Genomic DNA, 22100 nt, shown 5'->3' on the forward strand with positions numbered 1-22100 from the left:
AAAACTCAAATACTTTGGCCACCTAATGAGAAGGAAGGACTCACTGGAGAAGAGCCTAATGCTGGGAAAGATCGAGGGCAATAGAAGAAGGGGACAACAGAGAATGAGGTGGCTGGATGGAGTCACTGAAGCAGTAGGCGTGAGCTTAAATGGACTCCAGAAGATGGTAGAAGACAGGAAGGCCTGGAGGAATGTTGTCCATAGGGTCGCGATGAGTCGGACACGACTTCGCAGCTAACAACAACAACAACAATTGCTAATTTGAGACTGTAATAAATTTTATTTACATTCACATTCAGTGTTTATCTTTTATCTAAATGAGGGTGACTTAGAAAGCCACTGCTTCCTCTTTCCAATGAGCAATGGGAGTTACTGTCCCATTTCCTGAAAGCAATAAGCAATAAGGCTGTGCAATAAGTATGTGTTGGGTATTCTTGGTTGAAGTTTTCATCAGCTATAGATAGCAAGCAATTTGGAGACCTTCCTTCCTTCCTTCCTTCCTTCCTTCCTTCCTTCCTTCCTTCCTTCCTTCCTTCCTTCCTTCCTTCCTTCCTTCCTTTTCTTTCTGCTAAAAGGTCACCAGGTTATTTATTTCTTATAGACTATTTTAGACTTTGGTATTTGTCTTTGTTCTCAAATTATATACCTGATACCAGACATGTCAAACACAAGGCCTGGGGACCGGATCCGGCCCGCGAAGTGGTTTCATGTGGCCCGTGAAGCCATCTTGGAAACTGAGGGAACGGCCCCCACTGTCTTGGCCCTGGCCCAGAGACCCTCCTTCTGCCAGAGACCCTCAGATCTGTCCCACTCCTGCCCAGGCCCCCATAGGCACCCTTGATGCGAACGATGTAGAGCTGGCCACGCCCACCCATTAGGCCATATGCACTCTAGCCACACCCACCCAGTAGACCACGCCCACCCTGGCCATACCCACCCAGCCCCCTGAGGGCAACCGCAATGCTGATGCGGCCCTCAATGAAATTGAGTTTGACACCCCTGCCTTATACATTCTTATAACAATCCAGTCAAACAGATCATTTTGTGTAGATTCATGTCTTCCTATATTAAACTCAAAGTGATGACTATTTCATAATCTGGAGATACTATGCAGTAATTTTTGCCCATATGGAAAGTTCATATGGATGGAGTCCAGATAATTACTATGTACATATTGGTAATTCACAGAAAATAATTCTTATACCAACACTATTAAAATAAATGGAATACACACAAAACTCATCTTTCCCATCAGCTAGGGAATGTACTCTTTGGGGATATGATATATCGTTTAAATCAGGAAAGTAATAAATTTATGATTGGTTACATATATAATGGTGAAGTTCCTAATTTCCTAATTGCTGCAATTTGATCTTATATTTGTTATTACCTGCAGGCTTGTCACCATGTTAACTATGTAGCCACTTGCCAGCCTTCTGTCCTAAAACTTTGTTCTGGTATATTCTTGTTTCTGGTCCCTTAGTTGCTGCCAGGCACATTGCACTGAAGTTCCATTAACATGTCAGGGATGCTGTATTTGATCAGAAGCAGCTTTTGAATTAATTAATTTTCTTCATGCAATTATTTTGTGTTGTTCTTTTCTGCTATCACCCCCTTTATTTTTTATTTTTTTGATGTAGTGATATCCTCTAGTTTAACTGACAAATATTGAATATTTCAGAGGCAGCTTTCATCTTTAACCAGCTAGAGAATTAGGGCATTTAGATTCTATTCTTCTTTCCTATAAGGAAGCACTCAATTATATTGTACTCCCTCTGCTGGCTAATAACATATTTAAGTTGTCTATTAAGAAAAAACTGAATTTCCTTTATGGCCTTTCATTAGCTGGCATATCAAAGTTTCCCCTCATTATATTTTTCCAGCTCATTTTCCTCTAGAGTGTATACTGAAGTTTTACTGGTACTTGTATATTACCATGGGATAACACTATTTTACTTGTTTCATTTTTCCACTTCCTTGTTTTACTTTGATATTCTTTTTTTTTTAATCCCATTTATATCCCGCCCTTCTCCGAAGACTCAGGGCGGCTTACAATTTAAAGCACAAACCAATGTGCTTAGCAATAGCCTTCATTCTATGTATATGCCTGCTTATTAGGGCTTTCGCCCCCCCCAAGCGGCATTATTACAAAGTCAGCTTAATTGCCCCCAACAATCTGGGTCCTCATTTTACCTACCTCGGAAGGATGGAAGGCTGAGTCAACCTTGAGCCTGGTGGGATGCGAACCTGCACTAATTGCAGGCAGCTGGTGTTACTTAAGGAGGCATTAGCCCACTGCTCCACCAAGGCTCCATATTCTAGACCAGGGGTAGGCAACCTTGACTCTTTTATGATTTGTGGACTTCAACTCCCACAATTCCTGAGTCAGCATTTCTTGTACTTACACAGACACCATTAAAGAACAATTTCATTCTAAGCTATGTAGATCTCCCATATATAAGATTAGCCATTCCTCCTAACATTTGTTACATTGGAATAGAAAGTGTAGTATTTCATCCAAACTACTAAAACCATTTTTTTTCCTTATTCCTGGAAACGCCTTTGATTATCTCTATTAGTTAATTTTTACATATAAAATAGGATTTCTTATTGGCAGAAATGCAATAATCACTCACCTGGCTTTGAGTAAGAAATACAAAAGCCACAAATCATTTATTAACTGTGATCATTTCAGGCCATAAATGAATTTTGAAAAGGAATTTAAGATTTACATTTTCTTAAAACAATTATTTCCATGTGAAGGAATGTGGATGTTTTAACTTGCGGAACAACACTTTATAGAGCTTTATAGAAGTCTCTGGAACAATATTGGAAGAACTAAGATATCATTTCTTCTTATCTGTTTTTTCCTATGCTCACATTTATATAGACACTATTTCTCCCAGAATTTTACAAATATCAACATTATTTGTCTATTTTGAAGAAATCCTATAATCATGTTATAATTACCTGTCCACTTATTTAAATGAGAATACCTTATAATTAGGAAGTTGTCAACTGTGAATCTGGAAGTGCTTTGTAAAAATTGTTAATGGATACAACAAAATAAAAAACAAATCCCATGACTGAAATTCATATTGAATTTCATGCAGGCTAGTATGAAGAATAAGCAACTAAAACAGTGTAAGTAAAACAATGTAGCATGATTTTTAAAGCAAGCCTGATAGCTATGGCTAAAAGTGAACAAGAAATACATTTTTATATGGCTCAGTGGGCACCCAATTGCAAGATAGACCCTGACTGTATCATTGGGCAACATGAGACAACTGCTTTTCATTTTATGAAAAGAAGCAAATAATTAAAACATTCACTGATACTGATTCAGATAGTTTTGCTCACAGCTAGAGTAGATATTTGAAAGGATTTGATAGGAAATGATTTGTATATTTTGATTCTGGCACTGATAGAATCCAATCTCCATTCCATAGTACAGTACATAAATAATAAAACTTTCCTGTACTTTTGCAAAATTTCAGCTTTTCAGAGCTCATATACATACATACAATATTATAATATGTACTGTTTTCTATTTTAAAGCATTTCATCTTTTTTAGTATGACTTCATATATTTGATTTATAAATAAAACCAAAACACTAATATACTTTATAGAGTCCAGTAAGAATGATTTTTTTTAAAAAAAAATGTCTAAAATGCTATCCTTTAGTGAATGTGTAGCTCATGTATGAAATATCTTTTTCTGGCACTTTTATTTTCCACTTTAGTGAGATATTCAGAAGATAAACGGCTGGATGGGTGTTTTTTTTTTTTTGAACAATTAGAAAAAAAATTAATGATATTGCTATTTAGCAAAACAAAAAAAGGATAGTTAAAAGTTCTGTTAAAGAAAATAAATAGATTACCTGAAAAGTATAGTTAGAAAGATAATGATTATCTAATTTTTGAAGACCTTATTTATGTGTGGTTGGTGAAATATTTGCAATAGGAAGACTCTTTACAGATCTAAGAAAATAAATCAGGCAAAATGAAAATGGGGGTGGGGAGAACAAAAGTTGTAATGACCAAATTATATTTCCCAAAATACACTGAAGGGATGATAAATGTGAACAAAGAAAAAAAATAGGCTGTGACTAGCAAAATCTCTCCTGGTAAACTTCAATGCAAAACTTATTATTAACAAAATCATTTTTTATTTCAGTAGAGCCTAATAGCTTTGATGATTCGTTATAAGAATCTCCGGTACAGACCTGGGTCACCCTCAGTACTTGTCTACAACTTAAAGCATTTCTCTAAACGTGAATCTGGATAGCAAGTGAGTTCAGCTTTGCTTGCAAGAACAAGGAATCTGAAATCATTGCTGTAGAAACCTAGCACCGAGAATAAAACGTTCTCACTAGTTGTGACTGTTCTGTACCAGCCTGCTACCGGCCCTGCAGAAAAGGCAGGGACAACCCCTTTTACAAGAAGGCAAGAGGCTGGAATTAAGCCTGCCAAATTTATTAACATAAAAACACAGAACAAAGAGAGCAAACACGAACCATGAAACAGGAGCTTTTCAAGCGGTTGCCTTCAGCAAACCAGCCCTCCCACGCATTCCCCTTTTATACAGTTCAGGGCGTGGCTTCTCTCTGCCTCCTTCCGAGGTGCCCCATTGCCTTCCTCTGTTTACTCCTGATTGACTGCCTCCTGCGTTGGGCATCCTTGAACAGGACGTCCTTCATCCACGCTGTCAGGCTCACACAGCTGGGTCTCCGTCGTGACCAGGTGGGAGGGGCCTGGCTGAGGGCTCTGTGGAGCCTCAATATTATTCTCAGCAAGCTCTTCAACACCCCCCTCCTCCTCCTCCTCTGAGTCGTCCGACCCAACTGCCGAACCCACAGGCTGACCCTGAATCACAACAATGACATTCAAAAGTAGTATAAAAGATCATACTAGGCTACATATAACCTACAGTTCTATTTAATATTGAATTTAAATCTCTTTAACATAAAACATCTAACATAGCAGGAAAAAAACCTTCCAGTAACTTAGATTAATACTTGCTTTGCTGGTGAGATGTTAAAATGAAACTTTCTGTACAGTTATATACTGCACCTAAGGCATCTACTAGGAACTGTCTGGATGCACTGAATTTTCAGTGACTTTCAGAGCTACGTGGATATTTATTTGGTCCTGAGGTTTGCTTCAAAAGTTGTTCAAAACTGGTTTCAATATACTCAGTTACGGGCCAGGTGGAAAGAAGACCAGAAAAATGGTTTTACAATGACTGATGAAAATTTGATAAAGCAAATTAGAAATCAGGGACCCGCACATATTAAACGGATATATCTTGCGCTGATAGAGATTGATTCGGAAACAGAACTTGTTAAGGATTGTATGATAAAATGGGCCCAAAACATCCAGGAAGTTATCACAATGGACACGTGGGAAAAGATTTGGGTGAGGAACGTAAAATTCACACAAGCTCAAAATCTAAGAGAGAACTTTTACAAAATGTTTTATAGATGGCATCTAGATCCTAAAAAGCTTGCAAGTATGTATCCGAATTATCAGCCTAAATGTTGGAGGTGCGGTGATGAAGACGCAACATATTTTCACATATGGTGGACTTGTAAAAAGGTTAAGGCTTTTTGGATAAAAGTCTGGTGGAACATGCAGAAGATTTTTAAACAGAGGATAAAGTTTTGTCCGCAACTTTTTTTGTTGGGAATAATTACAGATGCTACAGTTGTGGACACTAAGTTGATGTTGAATTTTATTACGGCAGCAAGACTTTTGATAGGTCAGTATTGGAAGAAAGAGGAACTGCCGACCATAGAAGAGTGGACTTTAAAGGTTTCCGACCTGGCAGAAATGGCGAAGATTTCGGCCTATTTGAAAGATCACTCGCAAGAACGCTATATTATGGAATGGAGAAAATGGATTGAGTTTATCCAGAACAAGTATAGGGTTAAGAAGTTTTATGTAGCATTTGAATGAGTCTTCTTTCTTTTTTCTTTTTTTCTTTTAGTTTTTTTATATATATTCAATATTACTAAGGTTTGTTTTATCCTATATAAGCTAGAGAGTGATGGATTTTAGAGTTTATAGTTGTTAGTATATGGTTGTTTATGATTGTTTTTTTTATATACCTTGTATTTAGCTCTGGGAAGTCGGGGGGGAGGGGGGGAGGGGGGGAGGGGGGAGAGGTAGGGGGGGAGGCAGAAGGGAGGGGGAGGGGGGGTTTTAAAGGAAAATTGTATGTTAAAACTTTTCAATAAAAAAAAAAGTATTTTGATTTGTTCAGATTTCTTGAAAACCACATCTGAAGGTTTTCCAAGGGTGGGGTGGGGTGGGGTGGCTAATATACCGTAATCAGTTTGGGAAAAGCAGAGAGAAATGCTACAGTTAGATCATAGAATATTTCCTGAGATAAATTGCATAATACTGCTTGAGTTTTCATTTATTGAATCCCCTGAAATGTTTTCCTGAGAAGTACAATTTAGCAACAGTCATTATTGAAGTTAACTGAGCATTTATTTTCTACAATCCTTTATGCTTTGCTGGTAAATTAATGTTAGTTGAAATAATAAAGAATTCCATCAGCTCTTTAAAATCAAAAGGACAATTCGTTGTTGTTGTTTTAAAAATGAGTTTATAAAAAAATAATACACTCAGTTAAAATAAACTATTAAGATTATATAGGCATTCCTTTGTTTCTTGCAAAACTATTTCTAAAACATGGATTCATGGAGGGAATATTACAGAAGTTGAATCTGCCAGGCAACTAAAATGTCAACCATGTCTACTCTGCTTTAAATAATTTATCTGGTGTCTTATTCCTTATGGCAATTTGGTAGTGGGTTGTGTATACGATGGAAATAATAAACTTCTAAATATGCTATCATACATTTTGTAACATATACTGGAGCATGTAGTAAACTTATTCTGGCCAAAATAAGATGGGTGGTACTTTGAAAGCATCAGCAAAATTATATATTTTTATATAGCAATAAATTATGGAGGTAGAAGCAATATTTGCTCATGTATTCTCTGAACATTGCAAAATAAATATCCAGCTTCAGTATCATCTTTATGTACAAAAATGCATCTGGCCCTATAGTCCTATAGACATTTTTAGAAGTAGAATATTGAGTAGTGTCAGGCTTTATTTGGAAATGTTTCCATCTGACCATTTAATTCTGTAGTAGTGGACCAAACCAGTGAGAAATATTAGGAACTGTGTTTCAGCCATACCTGGAGGACCACAGAATTCCATTCTTGATCTATGTGTTTGATTCAAAAAATTATGTAATGCTAATTGGGCACACCAACTTTTGCTTTCTTATCAATTAATAAAAGTTAACTTGAGTCTAGGCAAGCTGCCAACAAATGCTATTTACATTAAGAAGCCAAGCAATGAAAGGAATTGTCCCACTGCAGATTAATTATTAACCTATCTGTTAGTTAGCCTTTTGTGACTGCAGCCATATCAGTTAAATAACAATTGGGTTAATCAAGATAGCTAGCCAAAGTAATTTGTTGGAATAAATATTTTATTATAATGACCATCAATCAAGCACAGAAAATACTGTAATAATTCCCTTGCTATTAAAAGCTACTATAGTACTCCATTAATATATATTTAAAGATCAGTCCATTTTCAGAGTTTTGTATTTGCCATTGAATAGGAAGAATATTTTCATCTAATTATTGATAAGTTTTCTTTATTTAAATTGCCCCAGATATTTGCAACTATTCCATGCATCAATTTAACTCTTTAAAACAATTTCTTTTTTTTAAAGAAAATATGTTTGATTTAATGTAATTTCATGGTATATGTGATATTCATATTTGAAGAAGTTATACTGGACCTACAAAAGCAGTTATTTAAAACCTTAATCAATGTTGATCCTGGCCATATTTAAAGATTATCCTAGATTTCTATGTGGTAGATCAAAGAGCTACTTATCCATTATGGGAAGTGATTGAAAATTATGCAAGCTTAAAGAAATGCTGATCACATTACCAGCCTCTACTATGCCTCAGCAATGAAGCAGAGAAGGGTTTTCTTGTATGAAAAGTGGGATGCACATACTTGTGTGGACAGCTCAAATAGTCTGAGGCCATGTGAAACAGCAAAAGGCTGCTGCCTCTTCTGGATCAAGTTTAAGACATATCTTGTATGAGTGCCACATTATTTTTGGGGAGATTATTTCTCTCTAGCTCTGAATTTGATTTAGTACTTTTGGTTTAAAAAAATAAGTTGGAGAGGAACAAGAGGAGAGGAGAACAACTCTTCTGGTGAAAGGAATCTGTGGTAGGGGAGCTCTTTGGGGTCAAGAGATTATTTTTGCAACCAGAAGGATTTGCTTCCCTTCCCTTCCAGATCCAGGGATAGCAAAAGAAGTTGTGGAACAATAGTTTTCCTTCCAACTTTCTGATCCAACAGAGTGATCATTCTAGAACCAAAGGAGGCATTTTGCTCCCGTGTTCTGCTTTTCCTGTCACCCATGGACTGGAGGAGGGGAGGTGAAGTGATCTTTCTTCCTCCTTATTCCCCACTACTTCTCTTGGCATGGGGAAAAAGATGGGAGCAGGTCTTATGCTCTCAGTTATCTCATCCCATAGGATCACTCCAGAGCATCAGAGACCTGGCAGGTCTTCTTGCGTGACTGAAGGGGAGAGAAGAGATGCCAATTATCTCAACACCAAAAAGACTTATTTACCTCTACAGTGTGTTGGTGGTGGGGAGAATGCCATTTTCCTCGTTACTTAACAGCAAGGGACTTCAACTAAACTACAAACACTGCTGCCAAATGCATTTTCTGGCATAACCTTTGATGAAGCTAGCTGTGGATTTACTATGTCATTTCCAGCAGTAGTAGTCACCACTGTAGGAAGGAGTTGTGTAATTGGAATATGGCTACAGAAAAGTTCTCACCCAATCTAAATTCTATAAGTGGTAGCATCTATAATGAGAATTTTTTTTTCAAATACTCTGATCCCCAAAACTTAATTTCACTGGAATTTTAGTTTGCATTATCATGAATTTGTAACCAGAATGGAATATTTAAAACCAATTATAACTCTTAAAAGTTTCTACAGTTCCAAAAAACTCAAAAGGGCAGACTCAATAGACCATTGGGTCTTTTTCTGCCATTAGTTTCCTATGTTTCTACTTAGTTTGCATATATATTAAATTTCTGAACTAGATGTAGTTTGGCACATTTAGGATGAAGTAACAGTTTTTCCGTTTCTTTTTTCTCTCACAGTTGATTGGCTTTGTTTATGCCTGTTATGTGATTAGTGTTTTTATGGAAGAAGAGGACAGCAGTAAATACTGATATACACCTCCCGATCTCTGGAGTCACAACTTTGTGGTGAGACATAATATTGTTCTCATAGAATTTTTGGGAAATGGAAAGGTATATTAAAAAAAAGAGCAACATTCTTCTTTTGGAAAAAAATAGCTTTCTTTTAATTCTGCCCTTATAATATAGCCAATACATATCAATAAGATTAAGTATTTTCATTGTTTTCATTTGTTATTCTAATTCATGTTAATATTAATGATTTATTCTATTTTTAACTTTGTGTGATATACATTGTTCTATTTCATTTTGTTATTTCCTATGAAAGCTTCCTTGAAAGAGTGATATACATTCTAAAAGGTACTTTGAAACAGGGTCCCCAACTGCTGGACCAATAGTACTGGTCCATGGTCTATTAGGAACCAGGCCACACAGGTGAAGGTGAGTGGCAGATGAGAGAGTGAAACCAAAACCATCCTTCCCCCTCTCGTCTGTGAAAAATTGTCTTCCATGAAACCAGTCCCTTGTGCCAAAAAGGTTGTGGACCGCTATTTTAAATTATAACATATAAAATATAAATATAGCAGCTCACAGCTGAAGTAATCTTGGGTGGATATAATTTACCATTGGTATTGGTAAATGGTAGCTTGATGGACAATTCTACTTTTACTGCAGCAGTAATTTCTGAAATATAATTTAATACCGGTATACATATCAAAACTATTATGTAGTCATCCTCTATTTTCCTGTCCAATTTGTGGTGCATTTTATTGGTTCTGAAAAGATGAGATGTCTGACAGATAATGCCAAGGTTTTTTTAAAAGGGACAAAAACAATTTGAATAGATAATTTCCTTGTGATGGTACCAGTTCCTTCTATTCTCTTCTACTCTACTTATTTTACAATTCAGCCTGATTCTTGAAAAATTATATTGTTTTGTTACATTCTTCATACCTTGTTAATTTCTACATTGTTAATGTCTATAACTTCAAACAATATGCATTTGTGTATACATACGTACAGTACATACACAAACACACACACACACAAACTTTGTTTCAGAAACCATGGACAACCATGGATGTTATATATATAATAATCTCTGTTTAATTCAGCCTAAAGTAAACCTGCAGTTACTGGCCTTTTAATATTTCATGAAGTGAAATATATTTGCATAATTTTTAACTTCTTGGGTTGAAATCTGCCAGGAAGGCTTAAAAAGTAATAACCATCCCTTCTTCTGCAAGGCTTAAGAAGGTATTGATCATTCAGTGAATATATTTCCAAGAGCAATAAACATATAAAGAAATGTTCTATCAAGCTGTTGCTTTTCTGGCTTTTGATAAGTGAGATTTTAGTAGGAAAGGCAAGAGTCTGTTGCCACACGATCCCCAGGAAAAGACACAGCTGCTTTCATGAATTGTTGAAAGGTACTAGGTTTGCACTTGCCTGTCACTCCAAATCATATTTTTGGAATAAAATCCAAAAACTTCAGACTGAAGTTCAAAGTGCTTAACTTTATTTTTAAAAAATATAGCAAACCCAATGCATTTTCAAACATCATTTTCTACTTTTTTGTTTATTGCAACTAGGCCAGGGGTAGACAACCTCGGCTCTTTTATGACTCATGGACTTCAACTCCCAGAATTCCTGAGTCAGCTGAGTCATAAAAGAGCCGAGGTTGCCTACCCCTGAACTAGGCTGTTATTGTTTAATACATTTGTTCAACCTAGTATCATTTTGAGAATTCACTTCTTTCTGTTTCCAGGACACAAGCGTGTGATCTTAACCATACAGCCTTGTTTTTCATTCAGCAACCTCAATCAAACAGTGTTTACATCATGCACAGCTGTGTATGAAATAAAATAGATTATCAAGTTAATAAATCAGATCCTATACCCTAACCGTAAATTATCTTAATTATATACTTGGGGTTTGCTTTATATTTCCAACCTTTCTTTAAAAAAACATTTTTTAAAAAAAATGTGTTTAAGAATCATACAAATGAAATTAGTTTATTATTCTGAGTATATTAGTTTTGTGGGGATGGGAATATTGCTGTTTAGAAGGTTTTAAAATTCTAAATGAGAACCCCCCTCCCCCTTTATGGAAGAAAGGAAGATATTAGGATATTGTGGTTAAGGTGTTGAATTAAGCCTGGGAATATTCTGGTGCATGTTGAGCCTCAACCATGCAAATTCCATGGGATCATTTGGAACTAATTACTCTGTCTTACAGAGTTATAGTTATTCCCATACAAGCTGCCTTAAGCTCCTAGAGGAAAAAGAGGTTATAATTAATAGTAAATATGAGATGGGGAAAGGATACAGCTGATTCACAGAGAATGTTTATCTGTAACATCTTTTCCTACTTTGGATATTTGGAACTGACAGAAATTGTGTTGCCTGGAAAACCTCAATATAAATGTCAGGAAAGAGAAAAGGCACTATTGTATTTTATCAAGGACATAAGACAATTTCCCTTAAAAAAACATCATGGATGTGTGTGTGTGTGTGTGTGTGTGTGTGTGTGTGTAAAATAAAAACGGCTCTTTCATAAAGAATAAAACTAAAATTTCATAACAATTATGTAGAAGAAATATTTTTTAAAAAAATTAGATACATATTTTCCTAATCTTAAATGCACTCATTATTGAAGACTCTTGATTGCCTCCATAGTTGAATGTATCTCTAACCAGTAACAGTTCTAAGCACGCCAATTATTATATTGTGGTTCCATTGGAGAAACTACTAGGCACTAGATAGAAATGTAAAAGGCAGTGAAATTTAAAAGGAATATGGACACAAGCATTAGTTGACTCATTACATCCTTCTAACGAATAAATGGAAATATTTAGACTAGCCACCATCCTTCAAGATGTTAGGAGTTACAAGAAATAGCCAAAAATCCATAGCCTATGCCACCCATTTTTTTCAGCAATGTCCCTTCCAAGAAAGGATCCTGTATTTGAACTTTATGCATTTATCAGCTAATTTCCTTTTTAAAAAAATGTTTATATTTACAACATTTGATAACTGTTGTGTAACAGCAATTTTAAAGATAATGTATAATAATGGTCACAAATAAATAAAGATGCATACTAAACAAGCCAATAAAACAGAAGTTGCTAAAAACATCAGAGCAGTAAGAAAAGCAATTACAACTTCACACAATAGCAGAAAATGCTATGTTAAAAATCAAATAAAATTTAAAAAGCCTGAAGAAGGGACAGCGGGTAAGGCTGAAACTCATTGCCAATTATTATATTTTCCAGTTATACGGTCTCCCCCACCCCAAGCATTTCTTCACTTTTCAGACCATATTCCAGTAGAAACCATCAGATAATGTAACAGCTGCTCTGAATACCATAAAACCATACAGCAGTTGACAATTACAAAATACATCATATTGCGCAGTCAGCAAAGAGTTAAAGGATGCTCCATTTCTGGTGGCATAAACTTCAGTAAACTAGATTTAATGGTTGAGACATCTTCTTTGTTTAAAAAAACTTGGAAAAAATATGACTTGACCAAGATCCAGATTTTTACAGACTGATAAACTGAAAGGGATACAAAATTACTGGAGAAATGCCTTTGCCTCACACCCAAGTCAGCTACTACATTCGTTTCTAGTCAGAAAAATATCTGTGGTTTAGATGAAGAAACTGACCTGGTTTAAGATTAGTCTCCTAGGTGTTTGTCATGGCAGAATATCTTGAGAGACGTACCACACACAGGCAACTTGTTCTAAGGGCTTTACATCCCTGTGCAGTTCTAGAATGCTAATGGACTCTAAAGAACAAAGAATTTCAATGATCAAGGTAAAAAAAAATTAAGAGCCAAGCTGCAGAAAACAATTTAATTATCTATGCTATCCACCAATTTCTTGATGCTTATTTTGTCTGATTTGTGGTAGTCTGCCCACAAGGCTTTACAATAATTGGTATCAGTATTTGATGCAAATGGACCAGGGCAGCTGCTGTTTTCAAAACTAATGGGCCTTTTATTACCTAAATTGTGAAAAGCCTAACTGTCTTTGAGCTTAAAGCTAGAAGAGAAAAAGAATGTGTTTGCCACCTTTCATGGATGCCATGGCCTGGCTGAAGACATATCTTCAGATACATTTGGCAACAAGCAGGAATCAAAGTGGCCAGAAGTTCAGCTTCTCTCCTGCGAGAACTTATAGTTGAGTAAGCCAGCCTAGCATTTCTACAGCCTGCAACTTTCTGACTTTGTACTTTCCAGAGAACTAGGTGGTTTAACTTCCAGATCAGGGTGGAGTCCTTTGAGTAGAAAGCTCTAGCAAATAAGAATTGGTTTCACAGTGTTAGCACTTATCCAGCTGGCTATTTCTGGGGAACCTACCTCCTGCTTTATTGAGACATATCACAAGCAGGAGCATGGCAATTAAAGCCTGAAAGCATCTGTATATCCTTTTTCAGCACTTCAGCTGTTGAGTTATTCATTTAGATTTCAATTACTTCCTATATTTAAATCCTCAGGGGATGTAAAAGTAAAAGGAACAAATAAACTATTCTGTTGAAAATGAATTTTGATTGCAATGTAAAGCACGGGATTATAAGTGAATCCTTTTTCTTCCTTATTATAAATTATTTGTCTCTGTACAGTGAACATGCCAGGTTATGATTGCACAAAGCTAAATGTTTATGTATTGCTTAGATAAGTTGTTAAATCCTTAGGAGACAAGCTCCATTTATTAGTAGAAATCAAGATCCACATGCTTCTTTGGCACAATGCAAAAAAATATTAAACTAATCATGGAGTATTCCAAACTAACAATAGCATTGCTCTACTAATCCTAAACAGGCATTAGATTGCTTTCAAAAATGGTCTTATCCTCATACTCCTCTATACATGGGAGAAATGTGTCCCAGCAAAGTTTTAGGGATGTCACATTTCCTTTGTCTTATCTCTATCTCACAGCTAAAGCAGCTTAAAGTTGCCTTCAATTATCCATGTTTAATGCCTTCAATTTATAGCACATTTTTGCTATAGATGTAATCAAACTTGCTTCATTAATAGTGTGTGCAATGAACATTGAGGGGGCTGAGATCTGCCAATTTCTACTGGTTTCTTTCTGTTGTGTGCATGATCCTCCCTCCATGGCCATTTAAGACCAGACCAGATATGCGGTTCCTCAGAAGGCACCAGCCTGCATAATACTTATGAAGCAGCCAAAACCAAAGATAAAGCAGATACATAAGCAGATAGGACAACCGGACAGGAATCTTGTTGGTCCCTTCAGAGAGTAGATAAGAAGGAAACAAGTAATTGAGGAAACCCAAGGAAAAAATGTCATCTTAAGTTGATAAAGGAAGTTGAGCCTGAGCACTTGGAAACCCCACCCCCAATCCCCTCAACAACTACCAGTCCTTTAAATTGACAAGGCAAGAATAGCTGCCAGTGTTATGAACCAACGAAGCAAGGGGGGGGCATAAGCATCACTTCCCTCATTCGCCAAAGCCATTCATACATTCCATTACATCTGCTTTTTGTTTATGTACTGTTATTATTGCATCATCAGGTTATGCTTAGGTAGAAGAAGAAATGAAACCCAGAAAACCCACCATTCTGTTTTCTTCCCTTGTTCCACATTATAACTGCAGTCATCAGCCTCATTGCAGGGTCAGGATAGGGGCCAGTAAATGGGACCAGTGCAAAAGAATGGCATAATTTTCTGCTAGCCCACAGCCGAGAGGAAAGTATTTTGGCTGTGCTATTCAGACATTACAAAACCAGGTAGTCTGTTTGAGCAAGGAAAGAATATTAAAGACTTCAAAGCAAATATCATCATACAAGATATTTGGTAACATTTGTCAAAATGTGATTGGCAGAACCTGTAGAAACTTCTTTCCCAACCTTTTCTTCTCAGGTAACTTGTATACTCTCATTTCAGGTTGAAAAAAGCATGATGCCATGCTTATGTTTAGCAGTGTTATGAGGAGGAACCAGGCTTTGCAACGAAAGCCCAATTGTGCAAGACCGTTTCACTGAAGAAACTCGACTTTGTTATGTTCAACCTGGACTGTGGATTCCTCTCCTGACATGTGGCTGCATTTCTCAGTCACCACTTCGGATTCTTTATTAGTGTTGTAAATGAATCCTTCTTAGATAATCTTGAATTTTTCTTTACTCACTTTTATGACAACTTGTACAATGTAACTTTTTCCTTTTTGAAGTTTTAAAAAACAAAATATCTAGTGTTTATGGCATGAAAACAGTGGAGCGTGTGAAAGAGTCCTCTTTTACCATAGTTTTGGAGTAAGACAACTGTACTGTATTTGCATGTGCTAGAAATTATTTGCCATACACAGAACCACACACACACACACATACACACACACACACACATACTTCCCCCAAAAGCTCTCAGCTCTGATGAAATGAGCAGGAGGGAAGGAAAGAATGATAAAATTGGGACACAAACATCCAACTAAATTAAACACTAGCCTTTTCTATAGAATCCCACTTAATTACAGGCATACTGTAAGCCTCCCTCAGTTCAATTGTGTTTTTTTCAATGACAATTGCATAAGGTTTACAAGACAATTTGCATATGGCTCTTCTCCCATATGCCTTTCTGATTCCAAGATGCATTCCTTGGACCTGTTGTAACTAACAGATAATTATTTCATTCTTCAAAATTCAGGTGAGATGTGTGTAATTTGCACATTTTTTTAAAAAAAAAATTCTCCTTAGAAGGAGCCAAACATGAATGTGTACAAGACTGGAATCAAGGGGAGGCACCAGCTACAGCCTTATAAGCCTCTGAAAATTCATGATGGCCTTAATGTAAAAGCTGAACAGAAGGCATTCATTATGAAGATATGTACAAAACAGTGTAAATTGATCTGTAAATAACCTTAGAATATGTATTAATGTGGCATTTTGATTTCTTCCAATTGTATAAAAAGGGAGACATAAAAGTCATTTTTCAGCGCTCTATGAATTAGACCTTTGTTCTTCATCCTCTTCTGGATACTATATGAAAAAAAATCTAGTCTTTATGCTGTACAAAATCGTCCTGTCTTATGGTGTAGTTACTTTGCTTCTCTGGTTCACCCTTATGCTCAGTTTGCGAAGGAATATTGAACCATTCTGATCCCTTTGTGACATTTATATATGATTTTTGCAGTTCTTTATTTCGGAAGCTAGTTAGGATGTAGCATTTCTCATCCACAATATGATTTCTTATATTATTCCCTAAAGTGTGGGTGTTTCATGTGGCAATCTCCAGATTTTGCTCATTTGCTACTCCACCCTCCTTCGCTATCTACCAGATTTGCTAGAATTGATAGGAATCTGAGATCAGATCTGGAGATCTGTGCATTCATAGGCAGCTGACACAATGAGGCCATGTGTATCATTACATTGTGTAAATGAAGTCAGGATGCAAATTATGTTATTGCTCTTCCACCCTCACACTTACCTACATACACATTGCTTATTCATATATTTGTTATATATGTGCAAAACTGTATTTGAGGACAGAGCCTTCCATAGCATTTATTATTTTATACAATTTATGTAGTTTCCCCATATCAACAAAGTGATTCTGAGGGGCTAACAATAAAAAAATTTCTAGACTATGGAGCAAATTTAATGCTGGTTCCTAAAAGCAGCTTTATAAATTGGATTGACTACCTAAAATAAATATTATACTGTTCCCATCCTATTTTGCTATTTAGATACAAAATCCTTAATCTTGTCTTTCAATTTTTTTAAGGAGAGTGTTTTAATATTCTCTCTGTAGCACTGTCAACTATATTTTACTCCAACCACAGATACCTTTCTAATCAGAATTTGCAATCAGGATTGGAAATGGGATTGCTAGTCCTTGGTAATTTGCTTAAAATCAAACATAATTTGTGTTGATGCGCATGTGGTATAAGGAGTCAAAGAAAAGTGAAGAAGATTAATTTATTTGGGAGAGAGGAAAACTTGAGTGAAAACACATTCTCTCTCTGCATACTATAGTATAGTTCATAAGGAGGCAGAGTTATACCTGAATTAGAACAAGGTTGAATATGCACTATTTATTGCAAAGGCTAGTCTGCTTATAGCAATTGAGAACATTCTGCTGTATTGGGCTTCTGTATAACATTAAACTAAGAGAAATTGCCTTCACATTCACTTTAAACCAACCAAAAAGGTAGGTTTAGGGAAACTTCATGTGTTATTTTTAAAATACATCTGTAACAGATCACAGATATGTGCTGTACCTGGATAACAGCAAACTGTCATTTTACAACTTTATAAGTCAAATATATTTACAGTGCAAACTTAATCATGGTTTGTTCAATTGAGCAGGATTCTTATGATACCTTGAGTCATAGCCATACTATATAAATTATGTTCAAACAAATGCTAAGCTTAAAAACAGTGCATAGCTTGTGGTCCTTTGTGGTGTTCTCTATACTGTTTTCTTAAGAATACGCATATAAAGTATTTCCAGGAAACACATTTTTTTTTACAAAAGAAGTACTTATGCATTCCTTTTTATGTCCTTTTGTAAAACAAGATTCAAATGATCTGTTGACAAGTTGGCATCCTGGTAATTTCACATTCTGGAAGCTCTCGTCATTCAGTGAGGAAACTTTCTTCATTCTATGTTCACTTACTTTTCAGCAATATTGTTGCCTGTTGGTTTGGTATAAAGTGCAGCTGGCATTGCCAGAAAGAAATTACCAAAAAAGTAAAAAAAAAAGTTCCTAAACGTGTGGAAAGTATTACGGTTTTAGGTATAAGTTTTAGGAAGAGGTGCTTAACAGCATGCATTGACACAAGCAAAACACTTCGAGCTGCATGCCAAGGTGCTGCACCCTCAAGGTTCAACACAGCTGCTTTAATGGCTATCTGTGTCCACTTTTAATGCATGTGTTCGTCTGGCAACTTCACTAGCAGTATTATTTTTATATGTAGAAGAATTGTGAAGCATCATTTCAAATGTTTTAACACTTCTAGAAAACATAATTACTAAGGAAAACAGAGTTTGTGACTCTCTTTAACTCAGACATGTCAAACACAAGGCCCGGGGGCCGGATCTGGCCCGCGAAGTGGTTTCATGTGGCCCGCGAAGCCATCCTGGAAACAGTGAGGGAATGGCCCCCACTGCCTTGGCCCAGAGGCCCTCCTTCTGCCAGAGACCCTCAGATCTGTCCCACTCCCGCCCAGGCCCCCATAGGCACCCTTGATGTGAACGATGTAGAGCTGGGCATGCCCACCCAGTAGGCCATACGCACTCTAGCCACGCCCACCCAATAGGCCACGCCCACCCTAGCCATACTCACCCGGCCCCCTAAGGGCAACTGCAATGCTGATGCGGCCCTCAGTGAAATTGAGTTTGACACCCCTGCTTTAACTGAACTGCAGAGTCTCCTGATGTTTCAGTTTGATTCCTTTCATCTGCAGTAACTGGAGTAAGACTCTTACTCTATTCTGTATACCCTGTATCAGGCCAAAAACGAATTCCTAAAGATATGGTTGTATGAATTTTTGTTGTAGTCTCTGGGGCCTTTACTATAACCTCAAGGGTGTGAACCAACAAGTAAACATAAAGCCATAGTTGCAGAGTAATTATTGGAGAGATGGTTGTCTTTTTTTGTATTCATTTTAATTCTTTCATCTCTAATGGTTATTTGGAATTTTGCATTCCAAATATGGCCACCTTAACTGTACACCTTGACATCACAGTTTTGAACAGTACTTTCCGATCTTTAATTTTTTCAGACTGCTACTTTGTCACTAAAGTCTTTTTAGGACCACTGTATAAGCCATAGATAGGATTATTGCATTCTTCATGTGGTTCCGCTTCATTCCAAAGTTAAAAGTGAATGTTAAAAAATGATCAGAATCTCATGGGACTGCCAAATTTCATAAGGTATTTGTGTGCTCATTAGAAATCTAGCAAAACTTTAGGTGAGCATGTTAAACTCATGAGCCAATTTGTGATGTCCCGATATTTTGGCCATTTAAAATTATATTTTAGTTTGACATACCCTTTAGAGACTACTTCGATTTCTCGTGAGTTGTCCATACTGTACACCATGGAGAGAAACCACTCTCTAGACTAAGTATGCAGAATGTTGTGGGTCAATGGATACATTTAAATTTGTTTGTTTGTTTAATCCAGTGTTTATTTTATAAATAACTCAAGGTGGCAAACATACCTAATACTCCTTCCTATTTTCCCCACAACAACCCTGTGAAGTGGGTTGGGCTGAGAGAGAGTGACTGGCCCCAAATCACCCAGTCAGCTTTCATACCTAAGGTTGGATTTAGAACTATAATCTCTTGGTTCCTCACCTACCTTCACCTTAACTACTAGACCACAAAATATTCATAATTGGCAAAGCAAACTACTGGACTGTGTACAACATGCCATCATTTTATTTTCTAAAAAAGGCTCTGCAGTCTATTTCAAACCCAGAATCATATTTGGAAAGGCAATTTGCATTTGCAATTAAGTCCCTATCACTTTTAAAATTAAAAGCATGATTAAAACAAAAAAAGTAAACGTAATAGAATGTGCTACTGAGACATCATTGTCCTTTTGTACAGTATTGGGGACCCAAGATCTACCAGTAGATTGTTGGGTGTAATTTTGTTTACTTCATTTGGGATATTGTGTTGTCACTGAAATGGCAGGAATTGCATCTTAGTAAAGGGGGTTCACGATAGCATCAAAATAACTTCCTATACATTCTCACCTCTATTTTATTCATTTTTTGTTTGCAATAATTATGGGCAATGTTCTTAAGCAATTCACTCCATTCCAGTATTTAATATAAATTTTCTCTGTATGAGATATGGGAATAACTGTGATATTATTCAAATAGCATAGTGGAAGCCCTATTGTCTTCATCTTTAGAGAGAATGGAATTATTTAATATTTCAGGTGTACAGTTATGAACAGTAATAAGAATGCTAAGACTTGTAATGCATAAAAAATTTGTGCTGTAGATTTGTGCAGTTGTCCAACTGTGCAATGAGTAAGCAAGAGGAAATAGCCTGCAGCCTTGTGTTTTGTTTTTAAGTATGTATGGGAAGGTGGGAAATAAAAGCAATAGGCAATAAGTAAAAATAATAGTACAGATTTTGTTAGCATCCTTTGGTGTAGTTTTTCAGGTTCTATTTTAGTTTGGGCTGAACAGGATTAGGGTCAGCACAATTATAATATAACTGTTTCTACCTGCCACTCTCCCAACTATCACCATCTTCTAATTTGTTATTGATTTAATTACTGAGTTTTGTTTTTTATTTGTACATTGTTCTGAGCTGTAGTGAGTTGGCAGCCTTACACATGTAAATTATAAATAAAATAAATTATAGAATCCATAGAAAGACATTACATGAGCAAAAATGATCCTGAATTCTAAACTTGAAAGTACAACAATGCTCCCTGGCATTTAATGCTCACAATCTGGAACAGAAAATCACATTCAGTGAAAAAGCAACTTACAACTGTTAATCTGTATGAAATATTACACAACATCACATTCTAGAAGCATATAAGCCAATTAAATTCTAATGACTAATAGGAAAATTATTCCTCTTACTTTGTTTCTGGCAAAATTGGGATAGGGCAGAAGCTTGAACTTTGTATACAGGTGGTCCTCAACTTACAACCATTTTTTTAGCAACTGTTTGAACTTATAACAGCACTGGGAAAAACTACTTACAGTCATGCTCAAAATTGTTGGCACCCCAGAAATTTTTCCAGAAAATCAAGTATTTCTCACAGAAAAGTATTGCAGGAACACATGTTTTGCTATACACAGGTTTATTCCCTTTGTGTGTATTGGAACATAACAAAAAAGGGAGGAAAAAAAGCAAATTGGACATAATGTCAAACAAAACTCCAAAAATGGGCCGGACAAAATTATTGGCACCCTTTCAAAATTGTGGGTTAACAAGATTGTTTCAAGCATGTGATGCTCCTTTAAACTCACCTGGGGCAAGTAACAGGTGTGGGCAATATAAAAATCATACCTGAAAGCAGATAAAAAGGAGAAAAGTTCACTTAGTCTTTGCATTGTGTGTCTGTGTGTGCCACACTAAGCATAGACAACAGAAAGAAGAGAAGAGAACTGTCTGAGGACTTGAGAACCAAAATTGTGGACAAATATCAACAATCTCAAGGTTACAAGTCCATCTCCAGAGATCTACATTTGCCTTTGTCCACAGTGTGCAACATTATCAAGAAGTTTGCAACCCATGGCACTGTAGCGAATCTCCCTGGTCGTGGACAGAAGAGAAAAATTGATGAAAGGTTGCAACGCAGGATAGTCTGGATGGTGGATAAGCAGTCCCAAACAAGTTCCAAAGGAATGCAAGCTGTCCTGCAGGCTCAGGGAGCATCAGTGTCAGCGCAAACTATCTGTCGACATTTAAATGAAATGAAACGCTATGGCAGGAGACCCAGGAGGACCCGACTGCTGACACAGAGACATAAAAAAGCAAGATTACAGTTTGCCAAAATGTACTTGAGTAAGCCAAAATCCTTCTGGGAAAATGTCTTGTGGACAGATGAGACCAAGATAGAGCTTTTTGGTAAAGCACATCATTCTACTGTTTACCGAAAACGAAATGAGGCCTACAAAGAAAAGAACACAGTACCTACAGTGAAATATGGTGGAGGTTCAATGATGTTTTGGAGTTGTTTTGCTGCCTCTGGCACTGGGTGCCTTGAATGTGGGCAAGGCATCATGAAATCTGAGGATTACCAAAGGATTTTGGGTCGCACTGTAGAGCCCAGTGTCAGAAAGCTGGGTTTGCATCCGAGATCTTGGGTCTTCCAGCAGGACA

At 36.5% G+C, this 22100-nt stretch overlaps 1 protein-coding gene across 1 annotated transcript in view; it reads left to right on the plus strand.

Annotated features, from left to right (window-relative positions):
- Positions 1-9306, plus strand: part of NKAIN3 (sodium/potassium transporting ATPase interacting 3) — a gene marked incomplete at both ends in the record, with an annotated part of 122067 nt that extends 112761 nt beyond the window's left edge. Inside the window, one exon of the mRNA XM_081322162.1 lies at positions 9235-9306. Coding sequence (XP_081178288.1) covers positions 9235-9306 — 72 coding nt within the window. The remainder of the gene's footprint in view (positions 1-9234) is intronic.
- Between the last annotated feature and the right edge of the window lie 12794 nt (positions 9307-22100).

The sequence above is a fragment of the Vipera berus genome (genome assembly GCF_964194415.1).
Source record: "Vipera berus genome assembly, chromosome: 3".
In the NCBI taxonomy this organism is placed as follows: Eukaryota; Metazoa; Chordata; class Lepidosauria; order Squamata; family Viperidae; genus Vipera; species Vipera berus.